At 54.7% G+C, this 13,083-nt stretch overlaps 1 protein-coding gene across 4 annotated transcripts in view; it reads left to right on the forward strand.

Moving 5' to 3' along the window:
• CRTC1 (CREB regulated transcription coactivator 1) overlaps positions 1 to 5,050 on the forward strand; it is a 41,687-nt gene extending 36,637 nt beyond the window's left edge. For 2 of the 4 annotated variants that reach the window (XM_086767087.1, XM_086767089.1), the window contains 3 exons: positions 2,845 to 2,931; positions 3,745 to 3,925; positions 4,679 to 5,050. In XM_086767087.1, coding sequence (XP_086623213.1) covers positions 2,845 to 2,931; positions 3,745 to 3,925; positions 4,679 to 4,890 — 480 coding nt within the window. In that variant the 3' untranslated portion in view covers positions 4,891 to 5,050. The remainder of the gene's footprint in view (positions 1 to 2,844; positions 2,932 to 3,744; positions 3,926 to 4,678) is intronic. The other 2 variants (XM_086767088.1, XM_086767090.1) reach the window with 1 other exon arrangement.
• The last annotated feature ends 8,033 nt before the right edge of the window (positions 5,051 to 13,083 follow it).

The following is a 13,083-nucleotide window of genomic DNA, read 5'->3' on the forward strand; positions in this document are numbered from 1 at the left end:
TGGGAGGAGATGGTGTTAGCAAGATGTTTTTCACAGAGCTGTTGATAAATTATTCTGGAGCTCCGGAGTGTTGAAGTAATGACATTTCCAGTGGATTTCCGTCGGGAGTTTCAGTGCTTGCAGATGCAGTAACTGGTGTGCTTCAGAGCTGAGGAGCAAGTCCGGGCTGGTGTGTTAGGAGTTACTGATGGGGACTTGCACAAATACAGCTTGCCCTCCTGTTTAGTGTTTTTCACGTTACCCAGACTCTTTAGGAGGGGAGCAGTGCTTAGTGGCATGCAAAGATTTCAGGTTTTGCCCTACTTCTGAAAAGCTCCTGTAAAAACGGAATGTCAGAAGGTAAAGATAAAAACCTTTTTCCTCCTTGGAGCCTCCAGTAGCAGTTGGATTTCTAGTGCCGGTCCAGACTGGCTCGGATTCACGTCGCGTGTGTGACATCCTGCAGCGCACGTTTTTCGTTAGAAATTGCTATCAAACATCACGCAGCTCTGAAGCCGCGCCTGCCCCTTGAGATGGGAATGATTTTCCTGTGGTAGAGTTAAGCTTGGTGGTCCTGATCTATTGCTCGAGTTAGCTCTGTGCTCCCGCTCCCATTTTTGTTGTTTTAGAAGAAGGTAACGCACGTAGCAGGTTGAACAACGTGGAGTTCGAGGAGCTGACCAAAGCCTGACTGGGCAGCCAGTAGGATATCAGTCGTTTAAAGAAAAGTGTGGCTTGGTTGTTTTTTTTATATTTTAGTGTTTTTCTTTTTCTCTTATCAGCTACAATACAACTCTTGCTTGTGGTATCAGTAACCTCCCCTGTCTCACACGAGGGATAGAGCCACCGCTGTAGTTTTGAGGAGCAGATGATGAATTGGAAGACGGGTTCCAGTTACAACCATTTTCCGTTTTCACACGCTTCTAAGGAGAGCGTTGAGTGGAGTTTTAAGCTGCAAAGATGTCGTTATTGTTCTGTGGTCGTTGCTGTGACAGATCACAGACGTCCAGGAAAGTGGATCAAACTCTTATTTTTGTCCACAAAACCCTGTTCTTGGCTCAGGCTCCGTTTAATCAGTCCTGAGGGTGAGCGGGCTTCCTTTCGTTAAACCGTTTCTTACCCGGGAGTTGCCGTTACGACCTTCTCTGACGAAGTTCTGGAGGCGGTTTGCTGCCTTTCCTGGCTGCCAGTATCGCACATTACGCGCAGCCCTGCGGTGGTCCATGCGCCTCGTGGTTCCAGAGCTCTGATGGAGCCTGGCAGCGCTGTTCCGCAGCAAATTTCTCTCTTCTCCAGTTGCATTCAAACCGTGCCCGCACCTTGCGTGCCGCCCCTGGAAGGTGCTTGGCGGGGAAGCTCCGAGCAGTTCTTGGGTCAGGCAGGATCTGCTCAGCAGGGAGTCGTGCAGCCGCCCTGCCCCGCGGAGTCTCCTCGGGCTGTGAGTGCCTCCCTGGATGGCACGGTTATCCAGAAGCGCCCGTATGATGCGGCAGCCGAGGATCTGGCTGAAGGTGGGAAGGTTTCTGGTTGCTTTCAAGAGAACAGATTGTTGTTTCTGTCCTGATGGTCCCCTCTCGTGGAGGTTCTGGGCAGTATAGGTTTGGGGTTTTTTTTTTAATACCAGACTTCCGTTATTTTCCTTGCATGCCACCTGCAAACAAGCTGTGCTGAGAGACGCTACCGACGCAGGAGGGGAATGTTCACAATGTGCTGTTTGCTGACGTTGTTCTGTTCGCTGTTGTGGACGTCATCCCATGGCTTCTGAGAATCTTAATCTCCGACTGCCCTCGGTGCTGGTAACTGCGGTGGCTGGTGTCACTCTGTTCTGGTGTTTCCTAGGCTTTCGCTTAATTTCCTGTGCTGATTAGGAGAAAAGGTGTAGCTTTCCTCTTCTAGAGCGTAGGTGAAAGAGCTGCAAAGTGCCACGCAAGGTATTGAGGGTTTTTTCCCAGACGGGTACAAACTCTCCATGCGGATTGCCTTTTACAGACACCTTTACAGAGGCTCTCTTTGTCAGCAGATGGTTTGTTTTCAGCTGGTGCATCGCAGCTGGACAGTTTTAAGGGAGAAGCGATCTCTCCGATTTCTTTTGTATCTGGTGGTTCCTTGGGACAGCACTGAGTAGTACTAAAACAGTGACCTGCAATTCCTGGGCACCTTTAGAAAAATCAGTGAATGGTGGAGAATGATGGCTAATGCTTGTCGTGCTGGAGGGCCGGCAACACGAGCACGGCTGAGGAGTTCCTCCTCAGATTCTTGCCTTCAGACTGCTGGTAACATACTTCCCTGGGCTTCCTCGTTAGCGTTCCTGATCTGCAGCTGAAGTGAAACGACTTTAACCCCTCGGTTCTGTGTTGGGCTGTTGTCTCGGGGAGCCTGGCTGTCCCTGAACACGAGCGGCGGGGGCCGTGGGCTGGTCACTGCCGGCGTGCTGGAGATGGGCTTCGCATCGCATTTCGTTTTCATGTGCAGTTCACTTCTGTGTGGGGTTTGTCTTTCACCATGAAAAACCAGAGGTCGCGCAACGGCCAAAGCTGCGGAGTTTCCGTTCTCGTGTTCGCTAGCGCACCTGTCAGTGTCCACAGACCAGCGGTTGTGTGTTGTGTGTCCCCCGTGAGGAGGCCGGTTTGGTTTCCCTGCCTGTGTTTCCGTGCTTGCCGAAAGGCAGCGTGACGCGGAAGGGTTTGTGTCCTGGAGGGAAAAACTGACTGTTCCATGAATGTGCTGCTGGTTAGTGCTGTTAACGATGAAGGGCACTGCTAATGACCCAGAGAAGAGCCGGTTGGAAGGCTCAGGGCACTCAGACACCGTGGGCACGTCTGTTTGTGGGATTTTTGCACCATAAAGACTCTGTTTTGTTTTCAGCATTCTTCCATTCTGGGGAGTGTATTTGGTGACTCCTATTATGATCAGCAGATGACAGCTAGGCAGGCTAATGCCCTATCCCATCAGGTGAGCAAATTCATCTCGGATTTTCAGCTATATTTCGGCCACTTTCAGCTTAAAATAAATATAGATCAACTTCTGATTATTTGCTGTGAGATCACATTTTGGCATATAGTTTTACTTCTGTTATTCTGAGTTTGCAATACTCAGGGATTTGTTTTCTTCTGTTTTCTTTTCTCCTCACTCTTCCTTCCCCTTTTTCCCTCTTAGCCACTGTAGCAGATGTTAAAGGTCTTCTGCCAAATTTATTGGATTAAAATTAATGACAATAGATGTTAAAAAACCATCTCTGACCGTAGCTGCACTTGAGAGGGACTCACTTGTAGGTGGTAACGACATTGAGTCCTGAGTTTGGCCAACAGCTCGTGCACGGTACCAAAACCTGGCGAGCAGAGCCATGCCTTCGTTAGTTTGGCCAGCCAGCGCATTGATTAATTAAACTGTGAAATGCGCTCTGGCGGCAGGAAAAAAAAGAGATTGCTTCTGAGAGGCGCTGCTTGGCAGGCAGATACCGAGTTAGCGGCCTGACTTACGGGGTTTTTGGCTTTGTTTTAAGCTACCTTTTCTTTTGTTCTTACAATATCAAAAGCAGCCATTTTATTTTTGCATCCACCCTCTCCTCACTCCCCTGCGCTCCGAATTTGGCAGTAAGCTGTTTGGAAGGCTAACTGCAAATAGACCCATTTTGAGCCACGGAACCTACAGATGAATTTGTTTGCCTGCTCTTTGAGCGTTACTTCCTCACCTGAGCTTTGTGAGTTGTTTGACTCTGTTTCCTGACGGTTAGAAGTAATCGTTCCGTTGTGCCTTGGTCCTCAGCTGGAGCAGTTCAACATGATCGAGAGCGCCATCAGTTCCAACAGCCTGTACAGCCCCTGCTCCACGCTCAACTACTCGCAGGCCGCCATGATGGGGCTGACCGGCAGCCACGGCAGCCTGCAGGACTCGCAGCAGCTCAGCTACGCCAGCCACGGCAACATCCCCAACATCATCCTGACCGGTGAGCAGTCCCGGTGAAACCGTCCCGCCGGCGGCGCGTCTCTTCCTGGGGAGCGTTAGAAGTGAGCCGGGGAAGGGAGGGGATGGTTTTGCCTCAGAAGGCTTTGTTTCACCTTGTGTAAGCGTTGGTGTTACCGCTCTGGCGTGTTCCCCGCGTGCCGGGGAGCCTGGCGGCTCCCACTTAGTCCCGGCGAACAGGTAGAGCCGCAGCGGCGGCACTGGCTCTTACAGCCCTTCCCTGCCTCTGAATTTGCTGGATTTTCCGTCGCAGCGAGGGAGAAGCGGTGAACGCCGAGCTTCCTCCTCTGCGGCTCGGTTCCAGCTTGCCAGCAAAGGATTTTGTAGTGTCACATATGGGAGCGAATCTGGTCGCGGTTGGGCGTTTGGAAACAATTCCTGCGCAGGCCACTGAGAAAATGGGAGTTCAGTCCGCGTTCCAGCCAAGGAATCTTGCTGATTACGGTAACGTGAATCAGGGCTGTGGCTCCTGCGGGGCAGAGAAGAGACTGGGGTGACACCGCTTTGTGCCCCCAGAGATAGCTGTATTAATTTAGCTTTGGGTGAGGTCGGTGTGGTGGTTTGAGATGTTCTCACAGATCTGTAATTCACCCAGGGTCGATGTTTTTCGTCTGAGCCTCAGTCTTGGCTCATTAAATTATCCCGGAACTTTTGCAAGCTGTTTCGTGGCTCGTCTGCCTGGCGAGTTTGTATTTGCAAAGCCCTACCGACGCCTTTCTCTTCCTCTTCCCTGCAGTGACAGGAGAGTCTCCTCCCAGCTTATCAAAAGAACTGACCAGCTCTTTGGCAGGAGTGGGAGACGTCAGCTTCGACACGGATTCCCAGTTCCCTCTGGATGAACTCAAAATTGACCCTTTAACCTTGGATGGACTGCACATGCTGAACGACCCAGACATGGTCCTCACCGACCCCGCCACAGAGGACACGTTCAGGATGGACCGGCTGTGAAGCGCGGACGCCAGGAGCGTGGGAGTGGCGCTTGTTCCTGGAGCCCAGCCGAACTGGAGAGCCCGATGGGTCAGTCGTGTCGGAGCAGGAGCTGCTGCGAGCAGCGGCTCTGTCCTGTACAACGTGTACAATGAGTAAAGCTTGTCGTTCTAAGCTTGCAGCGCTGCAGACCCCTACTCCCTGTCGCGCCGTCCTTCGCCCCTTCTCCGCTCGTTGCCGTCGATGAGTAAGGAGTTCCCGTCAGCCTTTTCCTCTCCAGAGCCCCGTTTCCCCACCAAAGCTCCAGCGTGAAGTTGTCGGTTTATCCTTTGCACTAGAAGAGGGGGTGTCTGGGGGCAGGCGAGGAGGGTCCAGAGCCACGGGCAACGAGATCCTTTCTGACGGACCAAGGTGTTGGCTGCTGGTGGAGATGGTGAGGGGGAAGCGCCGACCGCGCCCCCCTCTCCCCTCCCCGCCCATTCGAGGGCAAATCTCTGCGTGCCCACCCCCTGGGAGCGGCCGGGGGCTGCGGCGGTTCGGGCTCTGCTTTGTGACAGCTGCTTCGTAGGGTAGAGCACCCCTTCCCTTCGCGATATGCCGTCTTTGTTTGCAGGTTTGGTTCCTCGGCTCGTGCCCTGCGCCCGCAGCCCCCTCTCGTGCCCTGAGCAAACGCGCGTACCTGGCAAGGCGGCAGAGTGGCCCGGCGGCCCCGCGGCCTTCCGCAGCCGCCTGCTCAAAAAGGCAACTGTAAACACTATTCTCAGAGCTTTTTTAAAAACAACATATATGTAATATGTATATTTATAATATATGTATACATATATAGAGAGCGTTTCTGAGCACGCAGAGTACTGCATCCATTGCTCGCTGGGCGCGGAGGGAGGAGCGGACGTGTTGCAGCAGCCGAGGGAGTACAGGAGGCTAGCGTGCAGAGCGCGGTTCTGGTGTCACTTTGCGAGAGATTCCTGGGCAGCAGGAAGGGCATTTCTGTAGCAACGCCTGGCTCAAACCATGATGGCTCTTTTTTATTTTTTATTCTTGTTCATGACTTATTCTGTTACCGTTATTTATGATCTTTTTGTTTTTTATTTAAGTGTTTGGGTATTAGGAGAGTAGCTGAACTACGTACAGCCAACGGGAGCACTCTACGTCATACCTGTACAGTACATCTTTTTGTGTTTTTACTCCAGAAATATATTATATATATTATATATATAGATATTTTTAACTAACTGGAATTTTAAACAGATGTTGAGCAGAAGTAAGGAAACCTAAGGCGCGTCGAGATGTTTTCCTTTTCTCTAGGCAAAACAGGGTGGCAGAACTTCCACATTCCGTCTCTGGCCCTGGGGACGCGAGCGGGCTCACAGCGACGGGCGCCGTGTCCTCCGGCAGGCCGGGGTGCCGTTAGTCTGGAACAGGCCGGTTTGTCAGTCCTCGTTACCGCTCTGCTGCGGCGTGACGCGCTGGCGGGCGGCGCTTGGCAGCGGCAGGTGAAGAGAAAAACCCGAACCTCGCACCACCCGTTGAGCTCGAGCTGGTGGGTTCCCTGCAGTGTCACAGCTGGGTTTAGGGTGGTTCCCAGATCTCCGCGCTCGGCAGTCTTACCAAATCTGACAAACGCGTTTCAAGTTTTATCAAGAGCCCGGCAGGCTTACGGTAACTGCCGGGGCACTGCTGGGACGCTGCCTGCCTTACGCTGTGATCTGCGCAGTCCCGGCGGCGATAAGCTCAGGACCCTTCTCTTCAGCGGGAGTCACAAGTGAACGGTGTGTGGAGGCTCGTTAACGAATCAGAACTGACGCCGCGCCCGACGGCCCCCGCGAGGTGAGCGCGCGCCTGCCAGAGGAAGGCGGTTCGCGCAGCGGGGCCGGACGGCCGCCTCTGTTCTTGTCCAGCCTGGGTCAGTAGAAGAGCCGGTGCCGCGGCCGCGTCAGGACGAGCTGTGCTTTGTTGACCCCCCCATGGCAGCTCCCCGCCTGCTCCCAGCTCGCTCTGCGTCAGCTGGGTTTGCTTTTGCTCTACAAACCTGGCCAGTTTTTCTCAGCTGTCGTGACTGTCGAGTGAAAAAAAACCCCTCAGCACTTCTACCTGTCCTGTTCCCCTCAAGAAAGGGTTTTATTATGATGATGATTCTTTTTCCCTTGCTGTTTTTGGCAAGCGGCACCGAAGGCCTGCAGAGGAGCCGGGCTGAGGAAACTGGGTCTCTGTGTGCTTCCAGAACTCGGCGGGACGCCGTGCTGAGGCGCAGCAAGCGCTGCTGGGCAGAGCCGTTGCTGGGGTCTCTGACGGGGCGCGTTTGCTCACGTTTGTGCCATTAGTTGACCATTTGCACTAAAAATGTTTTTTCTTTCGCTCTTTTAGCTGGCGTGTGTCTTTCTTTTGTTCCTTCCTGCGCAATGGGAAGGTTGTCCTGCATCTCTGTTAAAATGTGCTTTGTCAGGGTTTGAGCCCAACAGTCCACGCTAACTCCCGAGGTCTGCTGCTTTCCGATCGCTAGTGCTTTTTCAGTTTAAGGAGAGGGGAAAAAAAAAAGTAGCTTGGAGCAGGAGGATACCCTGAAAGAACAGGAGCGGTCTGGGCGCTGGTGGCTCGGAGTCCTTGGCTTTGGCAGCCGCAGGTACAGGCGAGTCGCGTACGCTTCGCGCAGTTGCGCGGTTCCTCGGCGGGGTTTCTGTCTGTATCGCTCGCGCTCCATTGACTCTCCTGCACGTAAACTCGCTTGTGATCTGTTTTTCGAAAACCAGAGTCACTTCAGAGCGAAGCGTCCGAGTAGGAGATGAGATTCCTCCCCGGAGGCTTTCACGGGGAGCTGTTGCTGAATGCCACCTCGTTTCTTTAAACTGCGTGTGTATGCAAGAGATTTGTTTGTTCGGCTGGTCAGCAGACATTTAAAACGGCCTTAATTTAAAACTAGCGCGGCTGGATCAAGGTCACACTTAGGGACCACCTAGCCAGGAGAGAACCGGGTCTGTTCCTCGCGGGCGGGGTAGAGGAGGCGCTGCGGGGGGGCGAGGGGGTGTGTGACGAGCTGCGCTTCGCTTCGCCTCGCAAGCCCCGGTGCCGGGCAGGCAGAAGCTGCTTTAGGTGCTGACCCTTTGAGACGCGCAGCGGGTGTTGCAGCAGCTCTTGCGTTTTGCTTCCCGCAGGGCCGGTTTCCTGCCAGCATCATGCGGGAGCAGCGGCTCGAGGGGGATTTTCCTCCCCCTCTCCCCTTAAAATCGACGCGTTTGCAATGTGCGTATGCGTAAGGCTGATTTTGAAGCGAAACCCGTCTGTTGAGGTGTCAAATGGTAAACGCGGAGCAGATCCCCGGCGTTTTCGGAACAAGTAATCTGACTTCATTTGAAAATTTGTAGTGGGGTTTTCATTGCAAAGCGTGCGTAGGGGCGAGCGCTGTTTGGAGCGCGGGCCCTTCCCATCCAGGCACGGATGAGAGCAGCGGGAAGGAAAACACTCACCTGGCAAAAAAAAAAAAACCCAAACAAATAGTATTATTTATCACCTTTTCAGTTAAATGGTGGTGGAAGTGTCTGGTGTCTCAAAGGGTTCCAGTCTGAACATCCCTGCTGCGCGAACCCGGCCCCCAACACGCGCGTGTACGTATTTACAGACGTCCGTACGCTTCCTGCGCTGGGCTGCTGTGTTTGCCGGTGCGATGGGGAAACAGCAGGGATACACCTTCAGAGTACGAAGTACTGTGATTCCCAAAAAATCCCGGAGCTGCTGCTGGCGGCGCGGGCCGGGAGGGGAGCCCCTTCCCGCTGCACGGGGAGCGCGGGCAGCGCCGGCGGCGAGCAGCCCTCCCCGGCACAGCCTTCCCTGCGCAGGCACCCGCCCGCGGCTTTCCTTTTTGTTTTTAAGGGGGGAAAAGGTTTCCAGAGAGAGGCTGCAAATTAATTTAAGAAGTTGTTAATTATTTGTACATTTTATTACGAATTTAATTTTTATGAAAGCGTGCCTGAGAACCCTGTGTGAAGGCAGAACGCTGATGGACGGACGTCAGCCGAGAGAAGGAGCCGCCCTCTGAGCCGGCGTGACGGCAGCGCCCGGTAATTGCCAGAGTCGCTTAAACTCCCGCCCAAACCAAGGCCTTGGCTGCGCGTGTTTGTCAAAGCTTGAATTTGTGTCGAAACAATAATTAAGGCTTGAGATCCGTCCCTTAACAAGCATGGAAACCCCCTCTGTGCCAGAGGGCAGAGGAAGGCCCCTCCTCGTCCCACAGGTCACACCGTACGCTGCGCTTGCAGGAGAAAAAAGCGTTTATTCCTCGGGAGGCGGAAGGCCCGTCACTGTGATGGCAATGTGGAAGCGCAGGTAGCGTTTGTTACGTGTGTCTGTTCTTTTTAAAAAACAAAAAAAGCAAAACAAACAAACAAACCTTTGTAGTGTTCCTGTTCTTTGTATTTAGTTGCGTATTATTTATACGGCGCAGCGCAGCGTACGCATGGATTGCATGTCGGTTTTCTATGCGGGCACCACGGCGACATTCTGACTGTGTACTATAAATCATTTTTACCTTTTTAAACAGAACCATTGTGCAGAATTTCTATACTGCGAAACGAAACACTACATTACGTACTCTCTTCATTTGTGTTATTTATTTTATTATTTGGGGGGCGGGGGGTGGTTTACCTGTGGTGTACATTGCCTTCTGTGGGCGTGACCAATTTTATCAAAATAAAGGCCTAACGGGGTAAAACACGCTTACTGTTTTCTTCAGGAGTGGGCTGGTGGCTGCTGGGGGGCAGCTGGGGAGAGCGTGAAGGGGAGCAATCGTGGCGCGGGGGTCCGGACAGAGGGGAGGCGCAGCTGCGCGGTGCCGTAACTCCCCGCAGCGAGAAGCCGCTCTGCTGTGCAGGGATCCGAGTCTCGCAGGACAGCGTGGCGCTGGAAATCGCGTGGCGAGGGTGAGGAGCCCGGTCTGACCCTTTCAGACCCAGCTGCGCGGCTCCTGATCTCTGTTACGGAAACTCGCTCCGCTGTGAAAACCTCTTCTCCCGCGACCCAAACCCGAACGATCTGACTCCAGCCTTGCCCAGCGCGCGCAGCGCGGCAGCTTCGTTAGCAGATCCCGCTGCTCTTCATCTCTTGCAGGCTTTCCGCTTCTGGAATACGGAGCGTCTGTCTGAGCGCTGGGGAGTTCTGAAAGGCACAGGCAACGGCTCCGGAGAGAAAAGAGCGAAGCTGTGCCTGCGCCCTTTTCTCAGGCTAAGGTGCGTTCTGACCCCGGCTGTCTCCTCGCGCCAAGCTTTACCTGTTGCTTCGTTAAGGTGGTAGCTGCTGTCGTGTGACCAAGTAGCAGGCGGAAGCGCCTGACTTGCGTTTTTGTTTCAGCTTCGTTCGTTCTGCTTCAGTTTTTGCTGTTCAGTAGTTACAGGAGAATGAAGTGAACGCTGCGCGTTGAATTCTGATGCACGTCCTCTGCTCGGTGGGGGATCAGAGCGATCCCGTGTCGGTGTTTTCGGGCGCGTTCTGTTGAGTGTGTTCTAACTTAGTGATTGGTTCAGCTTTAAGGCGACATGATTTGGGGCAGAAAACCCAGGTGGCAAGAGACACATCTCTGCTGAGAGATGGGAAAGACAAAGGGAAAAAGCCTCACGGTTCTTGGCGTCTCAGCCGTTTGCCGTCACAGTCGGCCTGTGGACCTCGGCAGCAGGTCGCCAGCATTGGTTCAGCTGTCGCTGGTTGCTTTGAGTTTATCCAGCCGCTCTGAGTTTATCCGGTTGCTCGTCCCCGTTTCCGCTGGTGTGGCCGTGCAGCAGGGCAGGGCAGCACCAGAGCTGCTGGCGGCCGGCGCAGCGAGACCGCGCGCAGGCTCGTGGCGTGCAGGGATGGGTGAGTCGCAGCCTGCGGGGTTCCGCTGTCCCGCTGCGACGTGTGCACAGAGCCCGCTGCTGCGGCAGCACTGCAGCCTGGGGAGCAGAGACGATCGCCGGGGAATCGCCCGCTCTGGAGCCAGCAGCGGCTGCTGGGGGCCTGCGGCTGCGGCTTCGCCACGTTTGCCGAATGCTCTGCGTGCCGTCGGTGTTTCTGTCACCGCCGTCACACAGGCGAGATGCCGCTCTAAACAATGAGGAGACTTCAGACGTTTTCTCTCAGCACGATGGTAGGATGGAGACGGAGATGACGGTTTAGAGGATTTTACTCCTTCGTTCTGCCTGCCTCCAGCCTGTACCCGCTGCCAGATGCTGCTGGGGTGTGGTTGGATTTTTTTAATTGGCAGAGCGTATTTCCCCCGGCAGCTGCTGGTGTGTTCGGGCAAGAGTGATAAACCTGTCAGCAGAAAAACAAACCCTCGCGTTTGCGGGAGCCGCGCGTGGAGCTGCACGACGCTGGGGATGAATGGTGCTTTCTTGCCGTCCGTGTCCGTTGGAGAGCCGGGATCGGCCCTGCGGACGGGCCCGCGGTACCGCGGTTTGTTTTGGAGCGGGGACGTGATGAGCTCGCTCTGGGTTCACACAGGAGACTGCGCAGACGAGCCCTGGCGTCGCGTGAGCGGGCGTGTTCCTGTTAGCACGGCTCTTACCGGTCTTAAAAGTGCTGGGTTTTAGTCTGTGTTGGGTCGAGGTTTTGTTTTACAGTGGTTTTCTCCGTGTTGCGTGGCGGGTGAGTCGGTGACGGGGGCCTTGCTGTGTTGGGACTGGTGGGTGCTGGACCTGCTGGGAGGTGAGCGGGGTGGCAGCTGCTCTCACGGTACCGGCTCCCCTGCGCGATGCAGTCAGACCCTGGGGGGCTGCGGGGGCCGCAGCGTTAAACAGCTCCGGCTGACTCAGATTTCACCTCCTGGTCCTCCCGTAAGTCAATTCCCCCATTCTCACACGGGAATCGAGAGGCTGCCGAACCAGCCACGAAACCTCCCTCCCCCTCTTGTCAGGAAGTTGATGTTCCTCGGACGGGAGCTGTATGTGAGCCTTGTATTAATGTGCTTAACGAACAAAGGAGGCATCGCTCAGCCCTCGCTGAAAGTGCCTGTGAAAATGGGACAGAGCTAAACCAGTTGGTGCTTCTGCTGGAGAAACGCAGGTCTTGGAGTCGGAGGCCGCGAAGGCTCCTGCGGCGCTGGTCCTGCGCCGCGTCCGTTCAGATCTCGCTTTTGTCGTTTGCAGGGGACGAAGCCCTCCCAGGCCCCGGCAGCGAGGTCTGCGAGCGCAGAGCTGCTCACGTCTTTAAACGTCTCCAGAGCCGCTGTTTGTGCCGCCCTGGGCGATGGCGGGGACTGAGCCGCGTTGCGTCGCCCGGAGGCCGCTGCTCTCTGAGCCGCCCTCCAGTGGCCCCGCGCTGTGAGAGCGCGTACGCTGGAGCTACATTTGCCGGGCTCCACGCTCCGACCCGGTACGGTTTTCTGCGTTGAGTGTGGTCACAGCCCCACGCAGACAGAGCTTAAAACCTGCCAAAGGGCCCCTGTGCTGCTGGGCAGCTGAGTTTTTCATTGCGGTCGAGACTTTGAACTGGGAAAGGGTAGCGTTACGGGGAAGGGTGTGCTCTGCCCCGGGGGCGCCGTTCTCCACCAGGTGCAGATTTTGCTGAATGATTAGCGAGACCTTCGGTTAAGCTTCAATCGTCCTAATGGAGTAATGGCAAAGGGACGCCTGGGGAGGCTTCGGCTGCGGGGGGAGGGTTGTACCCGTACCGCGTCTCAGCTGAAGCTGGGAAATGGGGCAGGGCTTGGATGTGGAGGCAGTCGGAGCTGGGATCGCTAAAGGTGACGTCCTGGGAAAGCGCTGTGCGAGCTGCTGCTCTCGGGAGCCACCCGCTCTCGGAGCGCCGTGTCTGCGCGGTGAGGTGTCAAGTTCGTTGCGCGTGTCCTGCGGGCGATGCGGTGCAGCAATTCGCTGCGGTCTGGAAACGAAGGGATGAAAGGTCTCCGCTCAGAAACGCAATTTAAGAGCTGGTTTGTGCAGCTGCAGTCGTGGAGCTGTCAGTGTTTCCTTCAGAAACGCTGCAGGCCTAAACCTGCTCGTAGAAGTTGGGGTGAATCGTACCATCCCGAGGGCGATTTTTGAAATTCAACCAAATCTGCTCTGGCTGTTTGTCAGGAAGGACGAGCAGGCAGTTCTCGAGTATCCTTGCGTGCGTGTCATGTCACATGTCTCCGTTTGCCAGGAAAAGATTGAGCTTGTCTCCATTTTGGAATTTCTGAGATGCTGAATGTAGAGAAGATAAGTAGGTAAAGCTTCTGTCCTCGCAGAGGAGCTGATGACTTGAGAGGTT

Source organism: Chlamydotis macqueenii, chromosome 26, assembly GCF_036417535.1.
Source record: "Chlamydotis macqueenii isolate bChlMac1 chromosome 26, bChlMac1.mat, whole genome shotgun sequence".
In the NCBI taxonomy this organism is placed as follows: domain Eukaryota; kingdom Metazoa; phylum Chordata; class Aves; order Otidiformes; family Otididae; genus Chlamydotis; species Chlamydotis macqueenii.